Source organism: Ursus arctos, chromosome X (genome assembly GCF_023065955.2).
Source record: "Ursus arctos isolate Adak ecotype North America chromosome X, UrsArc2.0, whole genome shotgun sequence".
Taxonomy (NCBI): Eukaryota; Metazoa; Chordata; class Mammalia; order Carnivora; family Ursidae; genus Ursus; species Ursus arctos.
This window is the reverse complement of record NC_079873.1, coordinates 70,150,782-70,165,090: the sequence shown is the minus strand read 5'-3', so window position 1 is coordinate 70,165,090 and position 14,309 is coordinate 70,150,782. Positions and strand designations below refer to the sequence as shown.

General features: G+C 37.3%; 1 protein-coding gene across 2 annotated transcripts in view; it reads right to left on the bottom strand.

Moving 5' to 3' along the window:
- KLHL4 (kelch like family member 4) overlaps positions 1-13,325 on the bottom strand; it is a 161,446-nt gene extending 148,121 nt beyond the window's left edge. Inside the window, exon 1 of one of the 2 annotated variants that reach the window (XM_026480150.4) lies at positions 12,683-13,325. In XM_026480150.4, the coding sequence (XP_026335935.2) occupies positions 12,683-13,104 (422 nt within the window). In that variant the 5' untranslated portion in view covers positions 13,105-13,325. The remainder of the gene's footprint in view (positions 1-12,682) is intronic. The other variant, XM_057313000.1, reaches the window with a different exon arrangement.
- Positions 13,326-14,309: the final 984 nt, after the last annotated feature.

The window sequence follows — 14,309 nt, the reverse complement described above, 5'->3', positions numbered from 1 at the left end:
CTGGTAAGGTTTGTGCTGGTCTTCTGGGGGTAGGGGACCCAAGGTCCTGGGACTGAGGCAAGGGTGACTGGAAAGGATGGATCAGCTGAAGGGTGGGGGGGGTCAGGGCTTGGTGTAAGCATGTTAGGTAGTAAATGTGGGCACAGTGCTCATTCCTGGAGGTGGCTGTTTACTCTGAGGTGTGTGTGGGGGGGGATTGGTCCCTGCCAGCTACTTTGTTCCTGGAGGGGTCTTTCTGATATCCTTATCTATCTGGGACTTGTTCTGTAATGAGTAAATCACTCTCCCCAGACATTTATCTAACTGCTGGTTCTATGCTGTATCTATGTTACATCTATGCTGATTCTATGCTATATCTATGCTCAGGCTGTATGGTATGCTGCCTCTTTATGCACAGGGACTCAGCTTCCTAAGGCTCTCAAAGCTCTTCCAGAAACAAGCCCACTGGTTTTTAGAATTCTAGGCTTTAATTCCCACTGGTTGTAAGAACTCATGAAATTCAGACCCTCTCGCTTTCGAAGCCAGATGTTATGGGGGTTTGTCTTCCTTGTGATGTGTCTCTGTTGTGATCATGTTTCTTGCTCTTCATCATGCTCCTGGCTTCCTCCTGTCCACAGAGGTCCACAGTCCATTTAGGTCTCAAATCATATCTTCACCTTTCCTAGTTTCCTTGATGTGACCTCTTCACTACCTTTGGTTGTGGAATTCATTCTGCTCATCTTTGGGTCATTTTCTGGGTTCTTAACAATGATGTGAGTGTTATCTAATCGTACACATAGGATAAGATAAACACATAGGGTCCTCCTACTCTGCCATCTTCCCCTATCATCTCCACTTCTGATAGTTTTAATGAACATGATCACTGGTATTGCTCTCTTCCAGTGCAAAGTCTAGCAATGTGTAAATATTATATCTATATTGATTTGGGAAATACAGTGTTATTTTACTGTGTTTCAGAGTAAAACTTTGTTTTAAATTTCAGTAATACCTGTTTCATCCTAAAATATTTGATAACTGAAAACTACTTGATTTCAATTTTCTCACTTTTAGTTACCATGTCTTAGATAGCTCTTTTAAAGTGTATTTACAAAATCTTATTTCTTGACCACCAGGGCTACACATTTTCCATTCTTTTTAGTAAAATTATAATATGAATGGAACGGGGGAGGAAAAAATATGGCTGAGGAGTAGGGTACACTTTTTCACCTGGTCCCCTGAATCGAGCTGGATATCTACCAGACCATCCTGAGCACCCACAAAATCAGCCTGAGACATAAGTAGATACATCTGACTCTCCACAAATGCACATCTCCGGTGCTGGGTATTGAGGAATGTAGCATAGAGCCGTGAATCTATGCACAGATATCAGAAGATAAATGGAAGAGGGAGGGAGCCACTGTGCTCAGGCACTAGAAAGCAGTAGTCTCCTGTGCTGGGGAGTGGGCTGGACTCGCAGACCCATAGCAGCAGGGAAACCAGACTGAAAGCAGACCCATAGCAGCAGGGAAACCAGACTGAAACCGGGAGCTCAGGAGCACATGCGCAAATCAGACCAAAATCAGGAGCTCGGGAGCACCTGAACCAGACTGACACAGGGAGCTTGGGAGCACGTGTGTGACCACACTGAAAACCAGAACTCCAGAGTGTGCACTTGAACCAGACTTAAACCGGGAGCTTGGGGCCGTGCGACCAGAATGAAAACAGGAGCTCTGGAGTGCGTGCGAACCAGACAAAAACAGGGAGCTTGGGAGCGCACGGGAACTGGCAGGTGGTGGTGTTAGAAGCACAAAGGGCAGAGATGTGTTGGCCCTGGGAACGAGGACCAGGAGAGTGGCTGTGAGACACACAACCTGGGACGCTGTGGGGTTCTTAGCAGCACCAACAGAAACGGAGTTAGAGTGGCCAGGAGAGCACACTGAAGAGCAGACTGTGAACTCTCTGTTCTGAGAAAGAGGCTTGGATACAAACACTGCTGCTCTGACCCTCTGAAGAGTCACAGAAAGCCACCAGGGAAAGCCACCAGAGTACAAAAGCCTGGAAAAACCGGTTCGCACCATGCCCATCCACCCCCCCCCCCCCCACCCAGGGACAGGGCAACTCGACCCAAAGAGGGTTGCCTGAATATGACCACAGCAGGCCCCTCCCCCAAAAGGCAGTCTGAGAAAACAAGAAGCTCACATCACTAAGGTCCCTATATAACAAGTGCACCTTGCTTGGGTCCTGGTCAATAATTTGGGCTCTGTACATCCCCGCAACCACTGCTCATCAGATGCAAGGAGGAGGAACCCCCAACAAAGGAAAGAAACAGAGACTGTGGCCTCTGCCACAGAACTAATGAATATGGATATAACCAAATTGTCAGAAATAGATTTCAAAGTAACAATGGTCAAGATGATGTGTAGGCTTGAAAAAAATATTAACGAAAATATTAATGAGAATATAGAATCTCTAAGGGTGGAAATGAGAGTGAATCTGGAAGAAATTAAGAATGCTATGAATCAAATGCAGTCTAAACTGGGTGCTCTGATGGTCAGGGTAAAGGAGGCAGAAGATTGAATTAGTGATTTGGAAGATGAGATGATAGAAAAGAAGGAAAAAGGGGGATCATGGCTTAAAAAACTCCAATTTCAAGAAATAAGACTATGGGAGATTACTGACTCAATGAAACGTTCCAATGTCAGAATCTTCGGCATCCCTGAGGGGGTGGAGAAAGATAGAGGACTAGAAGAGATATTCGAACAAATTGTAGCTGAGAACTTCCCTAATCTGGTGAAGGAAACAAGCATTCACGTCCGAGAGGCAGAGGGGATGCCTCCCACAATCAATGAGAACAGACCGACACCACGTCACATAACAGTACAATTCGCAAATCTTAGATCCAAGGAAACAACCTTGAAAGTGGCCAGGGGGAAGAGAATCCTCACCTACAGAGGGGAAAAACATCAGAATAATGTCAGACCTGTTTACAGAGACCTGGCAAGCCAGAAAAAAGCTGGCAAGACATATTCAGAGCACTAAGTGAGAAGAACGTGCAGCCAAGGATTCTTTAACCAGCAAGGCTGTCATTCAGAATAGATGGAAGGACAAGGAGTTTCCAAGACAAGCAGAAACTGAAAGTTTCTGAAAATATGTGACCACCAAGCCAGCCCTACAAGAAATATTAAGGAGGATTCTATAAATGTAAAAAAGACTCCAAGTGTGATACAAAAAAGAAATTTACAATCTATAGAAACAAAGACATCACAGGTAGCATGACATCATTAAAATCATATCTCTCAATAATCAGTCTCAATGTGAATGGCCTAAATGCTCCCAGAAAACACCACAGGTTTGCAGATTGGATCAAAAGACATGACCCATCCCTATGCTGTCTACAAGAGACTCATTTTGAACATAAAAATACATCCAGACTGAAAGTGAAGAGATGGAGAACCATTCTTCATGCCAATCGACCTCAAAAGAAAGCTGGGGGAGCAATTCTCATATCAGACAGATTAGATTTTAAGCTAAAGACTGTAGTTAGAGATACAGAAGGACACTATATTATTCTTAAATGGTGTATCCAACAAGAGGATATGACAATTATAAATATCTATGCCCCCAACAGGGGAGCAGCTAGATACACAAGCCAACTCTTAACCATAAAAAAAGAGACATATAGATAAAAATATGTTAATAGTAGGGGAACTCAACACTCCACTGTCAGCAATAGACAGATCATCTGAGCAGAAAATCAACAAAGAAACAAGAGCTTTGAATGCAATACTGGACCAGATAGACCTCATAGGTATATACGGAACACTACACCCTGGAACAACAGAAATCTCATTCTTTTCAAATGCACATGGAACTTTCACCAGAATTAACCATATACTGGGGCACAAAACAGGTCTCAACTGATACCAAAAGACTGAGATCATTTCCTGCATATTCTCAGACCACAGTGCTTTGAAACTGGAGCTCAATCATGACGAAAAATTTGGAAGAAACTCAAACACTTGGAAACTGAGGACCATCCTGCTTAAGAATGATTGGGTAAACCAGGGAATTAAAGAAGAACTAAGCAATTTATGGATAACAATGAGAATGAAATCACATCAGTCCAAAACCTATGGGACCCTGCAAATGCGGTCCTAAGGGGAAGATACATAGCCATCCAAGCCTCACTAAAAATAATAGAAGAAATCTAAAATGTAGTCCTTAAATTCTCACCTTAAGAGCTGGAGTTGGAACAGAAGAACAGGCCTAAACCACGCATCAGAAGGCAATTAAGATTAGAGCAGAGATGAATTAATTAGAAAGCAGAAATACAGTACAGCAGAAAAACAAAACTAGAAGCTGGTTTTTTGAAAGAATCAACAAGATCGATAAGCCACAGGCCAGACTTATTCAAAAGAATAGAAAAAGCACACAAATTAATAAAATTATGAATGAAAGTGGAGAGATCATGACCAATACCAAGGAAATACAAACAATCATTAGAAAATATTATCAACAACTATATGCCAGTAAGTTAAACAACCTGGAATAAATGGATTCCTTCCTGGAAACCTATAAACTACCAAGACTGAAACAGGAAGAAATTGGTTATGTAAACAGACCAATTAATCATGAAGAGATTGAAGCGGTGATCAGAAACCTCCCACCCCCCCCCAAAAAAAAAAAAAAAACAACAACAACAAGAGTCCAGGGCCTGATGGATTCCCTGGGGAATTCTACCAAACATTTAAAGAAGAAATAATACCTAGTCTCCTAAAGCTGTTTCAAAAAATAGAAACAGAAAGAAAACTACCAAACTCACTCTATGAGGCCAGTATTACCTTGATCCCCAAACCAGGCAAAGACCCTATCAAAAAGGAGAATTACAGACCTATAACCCTGATAAATATGGATGCCAAAATTCTCAACAAGATCCTAGCTAATAGGATCTGACAGTACATTAAAAGGATGATCGATCATGACAAAGTCGGATTCATCCCTGGGATGCAAGGGTGGTTCAACATTAGCAAATCAATCGGTGTGATAGATCACATTAATAAGAGAAGAGACAAGAACCATATGATCCTTTCAATTGATGCAGAAAAAGCATTTGACAAAATACAGCATCCTTTCCTGTTTAAAACCCTTCAGAGTGTAGGGATAGAGGGTACATTCCTCAATCTCATAAAAACCATCTATGAAAAGCCTACAGTGAATATCATTCTCAATGGGGAAAAGCTGAGAGCCTTTCCCTTAAGATCAGGAACATGACAAGGATGCCCACTCACCATTATGGTTCAACATAGTACTAGAAGTCCTAGCAACAGCAATCAGACAACAAAAAAGAATAAAAGGTATTCGAATAGGCAAAGAAGAAGTCAAACTCTCTCTCTTCACAGATGACATGATACTTTATGTGGAAAACCCAAAAGACTCCACCCCCAAATTACTAGAATTCATACAACAATTCAGTAACATGTCAGGATAAAAATCAATGCACAGAAATCTGTTGCATTTCTATACATGAACAATGAGACTGAAGAAAGAGAAATTAGGGAATTGATTCAGTTTACAATAGCACCAAAACCCATAAGATATCTCGGAATAAACTTAATCAGAGAGGTAAAGGATCTATACTCTAGAAACTACAGAACACTGATGAAAGACATTGAAGAAGACACAAAAAGATGGAAAAACATTCCATGCTCATGGATTGGAAGAATAAACATAGTTAAAATGTCCATGCTACCCAGAGCAATCTATACTTTCAACACCATCTTGATCAAAATATCAATGACATTTTTCAAAGAGCTGGAAACAAACAATCCTAAAATGTGTGCGACACCAGAAAAGACCCTTAATTGCCAAGGAAAAGTTGAAAAAGAAAAACAAACCTGGGGGAATCACGTTGCCTGATTTCAAGCTATACTGCAAAGCTGTGATCACCAAGATAGCATAGTACTGGCACAAAAACAGACACATAGACCAATGGAACAGAATACAGATTCCAGAAATGGACCCTCAACTCTATGGTCAACTAATCTTTGACAAAGCAGGAAAAAACATCCAGTGGAAAAAAGACAGTCTCTTCAATAAATGGTGCTGGGAAAATTGGACAGCTATATGCAAAAGAATGAAACTTGACCACACCATACACAAAGATAAACTCCAAATGGATGAAACACCTCAATGTGAGACAGGAATCCATCAAAATCCTAGAGGAGAACATAGGCAGCAACCTCTACAACATCGGCCACAGCAACCTTTTTCATGACACATCTCCAAAGGCAAGAGAAACAAAGGATAAAATGAACTTGTGGGGGACTTCCTCAAGATAAAAAGCTGCACTGCCAAGGAAACAGTCAACAAAACAAACAGGCAACCCATGGAATGGGAGAAGACATTCGCAAACAACACTACAGATAAAAGGCTAGTATCAAAGATCTATAAAGAACTTCTCAAATTCAATACCCAAGAAACTAATCAAATCAAAAAATGGACAGATGATATAAACAGACCCTTTCCAATGAAGACATATGAATGGCTAACAGACACATGAAAAAATGTTCAAAATCATTAGCCATCAGGGAAATTCAAATCAAAACCACATTGAAATACCACCATACGCCAGTTAGAATGGCAAAAACTGACAAGGCAAGAAACAACAAATGTTGGGGAGGATGTGGAGAAAGGGGATCCCTCTTACACTGTTGGTGGGAATGCAAGTTGGTACAGCCACTTTGGAGAACAGTGTGGAGGTCCCTCAAAAAGTTAAAAATAGAGCTACCCTATGACCCAGGAATGCACTCCTAGATATTTACCTCAAAGAGATTATGCTAAGTGAAATAAATCAAGAAGAGAAAGACAATTATCATATGGTTTCACTCATTTATGGAACATTGAAATAGCAAGGAGAATGGTAGGAGCAGGAAGGGAAGAATGAAGAGGGGGTAAACAGAAGGGGGAATGAACCATGAGAGACTATGGACTCTGGGAAACAAACTGAGGGCTTCAGAGGTGAGGGGAGTGGGGGAATTGGATAGGCTGGTGATGGGTAGTAAGGAGGGCACATATTGCATGGAGCTCTGGGTGTTATATGCAAACAATGAATCATGGAACACTACATCAAAGTAATAATAATATGAATGGAACAGAATCACCATGAACAGAAACACTCAATGGCTGGGGAACCTGGGTGTCTCAGTCAATTGGACATCTGACACTTGCTCTTGGCTCAGTTCTTGATCTCAAGGTCATGAGTTCAAGCCCCACTTTGAGCTCAATGCTGGGCATGGAGCTTACTTAAAAAATAAAAATTAAAATAAAAACAGAATATTCTCAATTGCTATATTTTTCATTTTAGAATGGAGGGATAATTTTATATATATATATATATATATATATATATATATATATATATATATATGCTTGTTTTTATATATGATGTTGTTTTCCTCCTGAGAGATAAACCATAGACAGTGATGTAAAGAAATTTGGAAAAAAGAGGTTATGTTTCATTTAAAAGCACCAGTAAATATATGCCACTTCATTAGTATAATTTTGTACTCAATGATTAAATAAACAATGATTTCTATTAGCTTATTATTATACCCAACTTAGGACCTTATTAGTTGCTATGCCCTTAAAAATTGGTCCACACCAATTGATAACCACAATCCATATCATCAGGATAGGACTAGAAATTGCATATAGGTTTTAGATATTCTCATAACTTTAGCTGCCTTCCCTACAATTGCCTTTAGGATATTATCTTGTTGCCAATGTATAGGATTTTTGCATGGAGGAAACAGCTATTGCTTTTGATTTAATACCTTTTTAATCAGTTGCCAAAGAACAAAACTAAAGAAAACAAATAAACAAGTTTTGATAACTGGGTGGTCTTCTAGTATTGATTTGTGGAATCTACCATACTAGGATAGCACTTGCTAAAATATTGTGCTTTTTTACAGAAAAATTTTGATAGTTTAATAATTGTATAGAAAGTCTCCAAAAACCCCACACCCAGTTTCCATTATTATTAATATCTTATATTAATATAGCACATTTAACAATTAACTAACGAATACAGTGACGTTATTATTAACTGAAATCCATTCTTTATACAGATTTCCTCAGTTTTTACCTAAGGTCTTTTTTTCTGCTCCACATCATCACGTCTTCTTGGATCTTCTTGATTGTGACAGTTTCTCAGACTTTCCTTTTCTTTTCAGATTTATTTATTTATTTTACAGAGAGAGAGCAAGTGGGAGGAGGGGCAGAGGGAAAGAGAGAATTCTGAAGCAGACTCCCTGCTAAGCATGGAGTCTGATGTGAAGCTCGATCCCAGGACACTGAGATCCTGACCTGAGCTGAAACCAAGAGCGGGCCACTCAACTGACTGAGCCACCCAGAGTCCCCTCAGACTTCCCTTTTGTTATGACATTAATAGTTTGAAGATTACAAACCAGATACTTTTTCAGTGTTTCTCTATTTGCATTTGTCTGATGGTTTTTCTCATTATTATATTGGGGAGGTTATAGGTTTTGTGGGAGAAAAGGACAGAAGTAAAGTACCAGAATCATCACATCATACCAAGTGTACATACTGTCAAAATGACTGAGCACTTCTGATGTTAAACTTGATTACCTGGCTGAGGTTGTATTTGTTAGGTTTCTGTACTGTAAATTTACTCCCCCCCACCCCAACGGTTCTATACTGTATCACTTTTAAGAAAGAGGTCTATGTGCAGTTCACATTTAAAGTACAGTAGTCACCTCCACCTCCTCGAAGGCAGATGATGTACATAAATCATGTGGAATTTCTCTGCATAATACATTTGTCTTTGCTCCATTTATTCAATCACTTATTCATCAATATGGATTACAAATATTTATTTTTAACTCTGGTTTATAGTCAAACAATATTTTATTTTGTTGTTAAATTCATTCCGGCTTTGGCCAATGAGAGCTTTTTCAGCTGGCTCCTGTGCCCTCCACCTTGATTTCAGTTTTTCATCTTCAAATATAAGAGTTTTACACTGATATGCATATATCACTGCAATTAATTTTTACTTACAAAGTCACAGGAAAGACATCAATGAGATTACTATTAAGAAAATGTCTTACAAAAGTCAGAAAGAAGACATACAAATTTTAAAAAATAAACTATAAAGTACTAAGTGACTGAACATTTAGGCAATGTGTAACAGGTTGATATTAATATGATGTTCTTGAAGTCGCATATTAAATAATACCAATCATTCTGTCTTTTATTTCTATTTCCCAATGCAGAAGAGAAATAATTGCCTTTCAAAAATCAGAAGTAACAACTGTTATCAGTTACTTAGTACTTCTGCTTATAGTTTACTTTTTAAATTTGTATTATATGTTGGCTAATTGAACATAAAAAAGAAATAACAACTATAAAAATGCTTAATCATAACATTTAAAGAAACATGGACCTAACATATTGCTAGATCCCTAAATGGAAAGGAGTCCCAAATTTTTTAAATCTTAAACATATTTAATTAATTTTAAGTTAAATATATATGCAATACTACACCATTAGAAATGAAACGTAAGGATCATGGTACCTCATTCTCAGGAATAAGGATGTAACTAGCAAAGATTTAAAATCAACCAATAGATGTCCTATCTCTAAAATGGCTTGGGGATGTACTGTATGGTGACTAACATAATATAATAAAAAATGTTATTATAAAAAAAATAAAATGGCTTGGAATCATTGCATTATTATTAAATTATTTGTTAAAATGCTCTAAATTTAGTAAAGCAATTAAACAATTTCTATAATTTTGTGCAGTACATTTTAAACCATAGGCAAAAGGATTTAACCTTAAACTTTCTATAAACTACAAATTATTGCTCCTTATTTCCTTTGAAGTAATAATTTCTACTGAATAATGCAGTATAAAAATTTTGCTAAGTTAAAGATGTCAGATTGAGAAAGACAAATACCATGTGATTTCATTCATAAGTGGAATCTAAAAACAAATGAATAAAATGAATAAACAAAAATCAATATATGTCATATGAGAAGCATGACCATAACACACTATTAAAATATTTGTTCTGGTTTTTGGAATGCTGAGGTTGAAATAAAGAAAAGAAAGAACACTGAACAAGGTAGTTGTGATGAAGCAAAGATGTAGAGTTAGCAGATAACTAAGACAAAACAATGATAATGACTGGCACACTGACATGCACATAGTTATAGTGTGGGATCATGACACAGTGCTGTTTCTAAATGAAGTACATATTTACAATTCAATTACATCAGAATGTATTTGGGTTTTTTAAATATTCAAACCAACATATTAATATAACTAGTTATCTTTTTCTTTCTCCAAATATTTATTTAAATTCCAGTTAGTTAACATACAATGGAATATAGTTTCAGCTGTAGAATTAAGTGATGCATCACTTATGTACAACTTTAATACTTCGGATTTATTATCTGTTTTAGGAATAATTGTAGGTTATTCAGTTATGTTTCATGTTAATAATTTAGTCTATTCTCTATTAATTTTCTGCAATATTTGTAGAGAGCAGGATGACTTAGATACCCTTACTTTGCCAAAAGTGTCAGAGTCCATCTTGTAGTAGTGTGATAATTCTCCGCACTGATGGCCTTGTTACTTTGTTTGTTTACCCCAAGAGGGAATGCCAGGCTTCTCAGGATACTTTCCTCTTGCTCCCCAATCTTGTTGAAGAGAGGCATTAGAGAAGCAAGACACAGAAATTTCCCTCTCAAACTCTCCTAATCAAGGCATAATCCAGATGGCTAATGATAGATTAATAAACCATCATATTGTAATTAATTTACATCTTCTCTTTTGCTTAAAATATCCTTGGCACACCTATAAAACCACTTCCTCTAATTATTTTAAGAAAAATATTAACTTTCCACTGTAACCATAAGATATTTAACAGAACATCTCTTTAAAACATGAAAACTATCAGGAATAAAATAAAAGAGAAAATCTATTTTTTAAAAATATTACTTGGTGACACTTTATATTCGACATTTTAGCCAGCATTTTTTAACAACTAATTTATCGTGAATATATTCTCGTGCTGGCAAATAAATTCAGGAATCTTCAAAAAATTTTATCAGGAAGTCACATGGATAATTTAAATTTCTCTACAACAGAGTCAAATGCATTAATATTAATCTCTAAATTCAGCAGTTTTTGAAATTGTTATTCATGGTGTGGAAGAGATCTTTTGAAAATGTGTTGAATCTAAAAACATGGATTATGTATCATTTTGAAAGTACTATTAGTTCTATTAAATACAACCTGCTATCCTAGCAGTTATATACCGTTTTCTTGGGTAATCACAAAATATTTAGGAAAATTAATATATACACTATTTCTTAAAATGTCTGTATCACGTACAATCTAATATTACACTTAGTCATTTCACAAGGTCTTTTGCATGTTTACATTGCAACAGGAAGACTGAGTTCCCACAAAGACATCATTTTGCACAGTTGATTGCCATTTGTCATAATGTTATGCTGCTTTTTCTACCGATATTATATTTCGAATTTATGGAACCAAGGAATTGTCAGGCAGATATATTGGGGAAAAAGAAACCTTGTATCTAGAAGCAAATTTACCAGTCCTTCTCCTCTGTACTTATGTAGAGACACAGTACACTGAATAAATAAATAAGGATTATTTCCAAATAAATAAGCATAGCTTCATGTTGAATTGTTATATAATTTAAAATATAACCAAAATCCTTCTTTTCCTATGGCTCTTTTACACTTTAATTACATTGCCAAGATCATCAGTTGTGTCAACATATATGGGGGAAATAAAATCTGATAATGAAAAAGAAAAAAAAGGAAAAATGTACTAGGTTGTTATATTGGACAAGATTAGAGTACACAACATAATTTTCTTCCACTCAAACAGTACTAGTGGACACAAAAATAAAGACAAAGTCAAATATTTTATGAGCTATACTAAAGCTATACTTACTATCACTTCTTACTTAATTTTAACGTCCTGAAATAGCTGACATGTTCCATTTCCTACGTTCAGACATTGCTGCTATAAGCACCATTTCATTACTTGTTTTATGCAAAATATTTTCATGATTGTAAGCTATCTATGAAACAAATACAACTTGAAATAAATCTCAAATGCGAAATGAAGCTCTTCTGTACTCTCACATAAAGATAATGTATTTATCGAGTGCAAATACAGCAACTATGTACTAAGGAACAGATAAGAATGCGCTGAGCAGTTAGAGCTTTTATTTTGTCAGAATTGGCCTAACTCGCAAAAGTCAGAGAGAGTTTCTATTTATGTGATTTATTACACTGGCACAGAGAATCACAAGTATATGAACATCCAAGCCACAGAGAATATTTACAAAAAGTTAGTAATTATAATAAACATCTCTTACGACTAAAACAGAAATCTTAACAGAATTGAAATGGAATCAGAAAAGTAAACTCACAACCCTAAAACATATTTCCCATTAATTATCAAAACATATGTAAAATTACTGTTTTCCTTTATAGACTTAAGAGGAGGGGGTTTCTTATAAACCCTGATTGCGTACAAATTCAGAAAATTATAGCACTTTTATTTAAGCAGTAAATGAGAGTTGTAGAGAATAAGTTAACCTAGTCTATGGTTTTCAGTTATGTGACTGAAAACTCCTACCTCACTGTAGAATCCTCTGTATTATCATCAGCAATCATCTCCAAATCTTGTAAGTGTTTCTCACAGGCTTCTTTAAACAAATTCTCTTCTGAAACTGCTTTAGGAGTATCTTCATTTGCTCGAAGATGTTCTATCAGGTTTTGTGAGTGCCAATTCTGAAAGGCTCTTTGATGGTCAGGGGCCAGTCCTGGCACTGGTGTTAGTATGTTGGGGTGGAAAGGATTGTTCCTTTTTTTCAGTCTGTTTCTGTCCTGAGCATGGTTGTTCAACCTGCCCTGAACCGGGGTCCCTCTATGCTCATATCCTTCCTGCTGAAAGCAGATTCCAGTGTTGGGCGACCCTTGAGAAGGATGACTAAACCACCTCCAGTGTAGCCTTAGGGTCTGTTTCATATGAAACTCTTTCTTGCCAGACACTGACATTGTTGCAGGAGGAAAGACAAAAGCCTTCTCTCACAGAAAGGAAATGGAGCCTTTGTTATCTCCTGTTTCTCTGCCTCTTCTGTAGAACTAACAAAAGCACAAGTGCTGAGAGCAGTCTTCCTTGCTTCCCTCCCTTCCCCCACTGCCTGTGGTGCACTCTAGCTTTCTAGCTGAAGCAGAAAACTGCAGCTAACAGCGTAGGTGGGAACTCACACTGACAGGATGATGAGATCAGACCTTAAAGTAAATCAGCTTAGCACAGGAAAGCAGCTACCATAACACACTGCAGCTGCTAGAATTGCAGGCTCACAGCCCTCCCACCTGGACTTGCAAATATCTAACCCAGCTTCTTCCTTACCCTAAGTACAGTATCTGAGGCTTAAACCCAGGCAAGTGAGCAAAAACAGTATTTAAACTCACTTTCTTTTAGATTCCCTCTAATCACCCCACCCCCTGCCAGATTAGCCCACTTCTGAGAATGGGTCACTTTGTCCCAGAATAATTTCTACCAGGAGGTTCATGATGATCTTTTTTCAGGTTCTTATGGAAATTTAGATGGGGTTCATTAAAGGACAGCATCTTATCCGTGCTTTCATGCAGGTTTGTAATTATTTTTACAAAATATCTAAAAATGTGAATGGCCTTATATTAATATTTGCTTAAAAACCTGAACAGTTTGAGAAACATAAGAAAGTATTGGTTACCCATGACTAAACACACACACGCACACACATGCACACACACACGCTCACACACGACTAGAGGATGTATTAATAGTATTTTAAGTCTACACCTGAAGGAAGACAGCAGTGTTCTACTAAGTTGGTTAGTTTAGAAGAGATGCCTTCTCTCAGTGACAATAGCTTGAAAACAGTCTATTCTGGCTCCATGCCTGTATAAACACCTCTTTATTATGCTCTTTACTTTCACAGGGAACATTAAAAGTCTATTTTCTTTGTTCAGAAGTCCTTGTGAGAGGATGAAAAAGGGCATGTTTTGAACCAACTCCAAATTGCCAAGTAACTCAGTAATAACTATGTGCAAAGTACTTTAACATCTAAATCAGAATCACTAATTGTACAGAGGTGTTTCTATAATAGTCATGTATCAGAAATGCTTTCACTAATGCCATTTTGAAATTCAGTTTGAATTTTATCCAGCTTCCATGTAATGTGTACAGGTGATAAAGGGGAGATTATACCAAT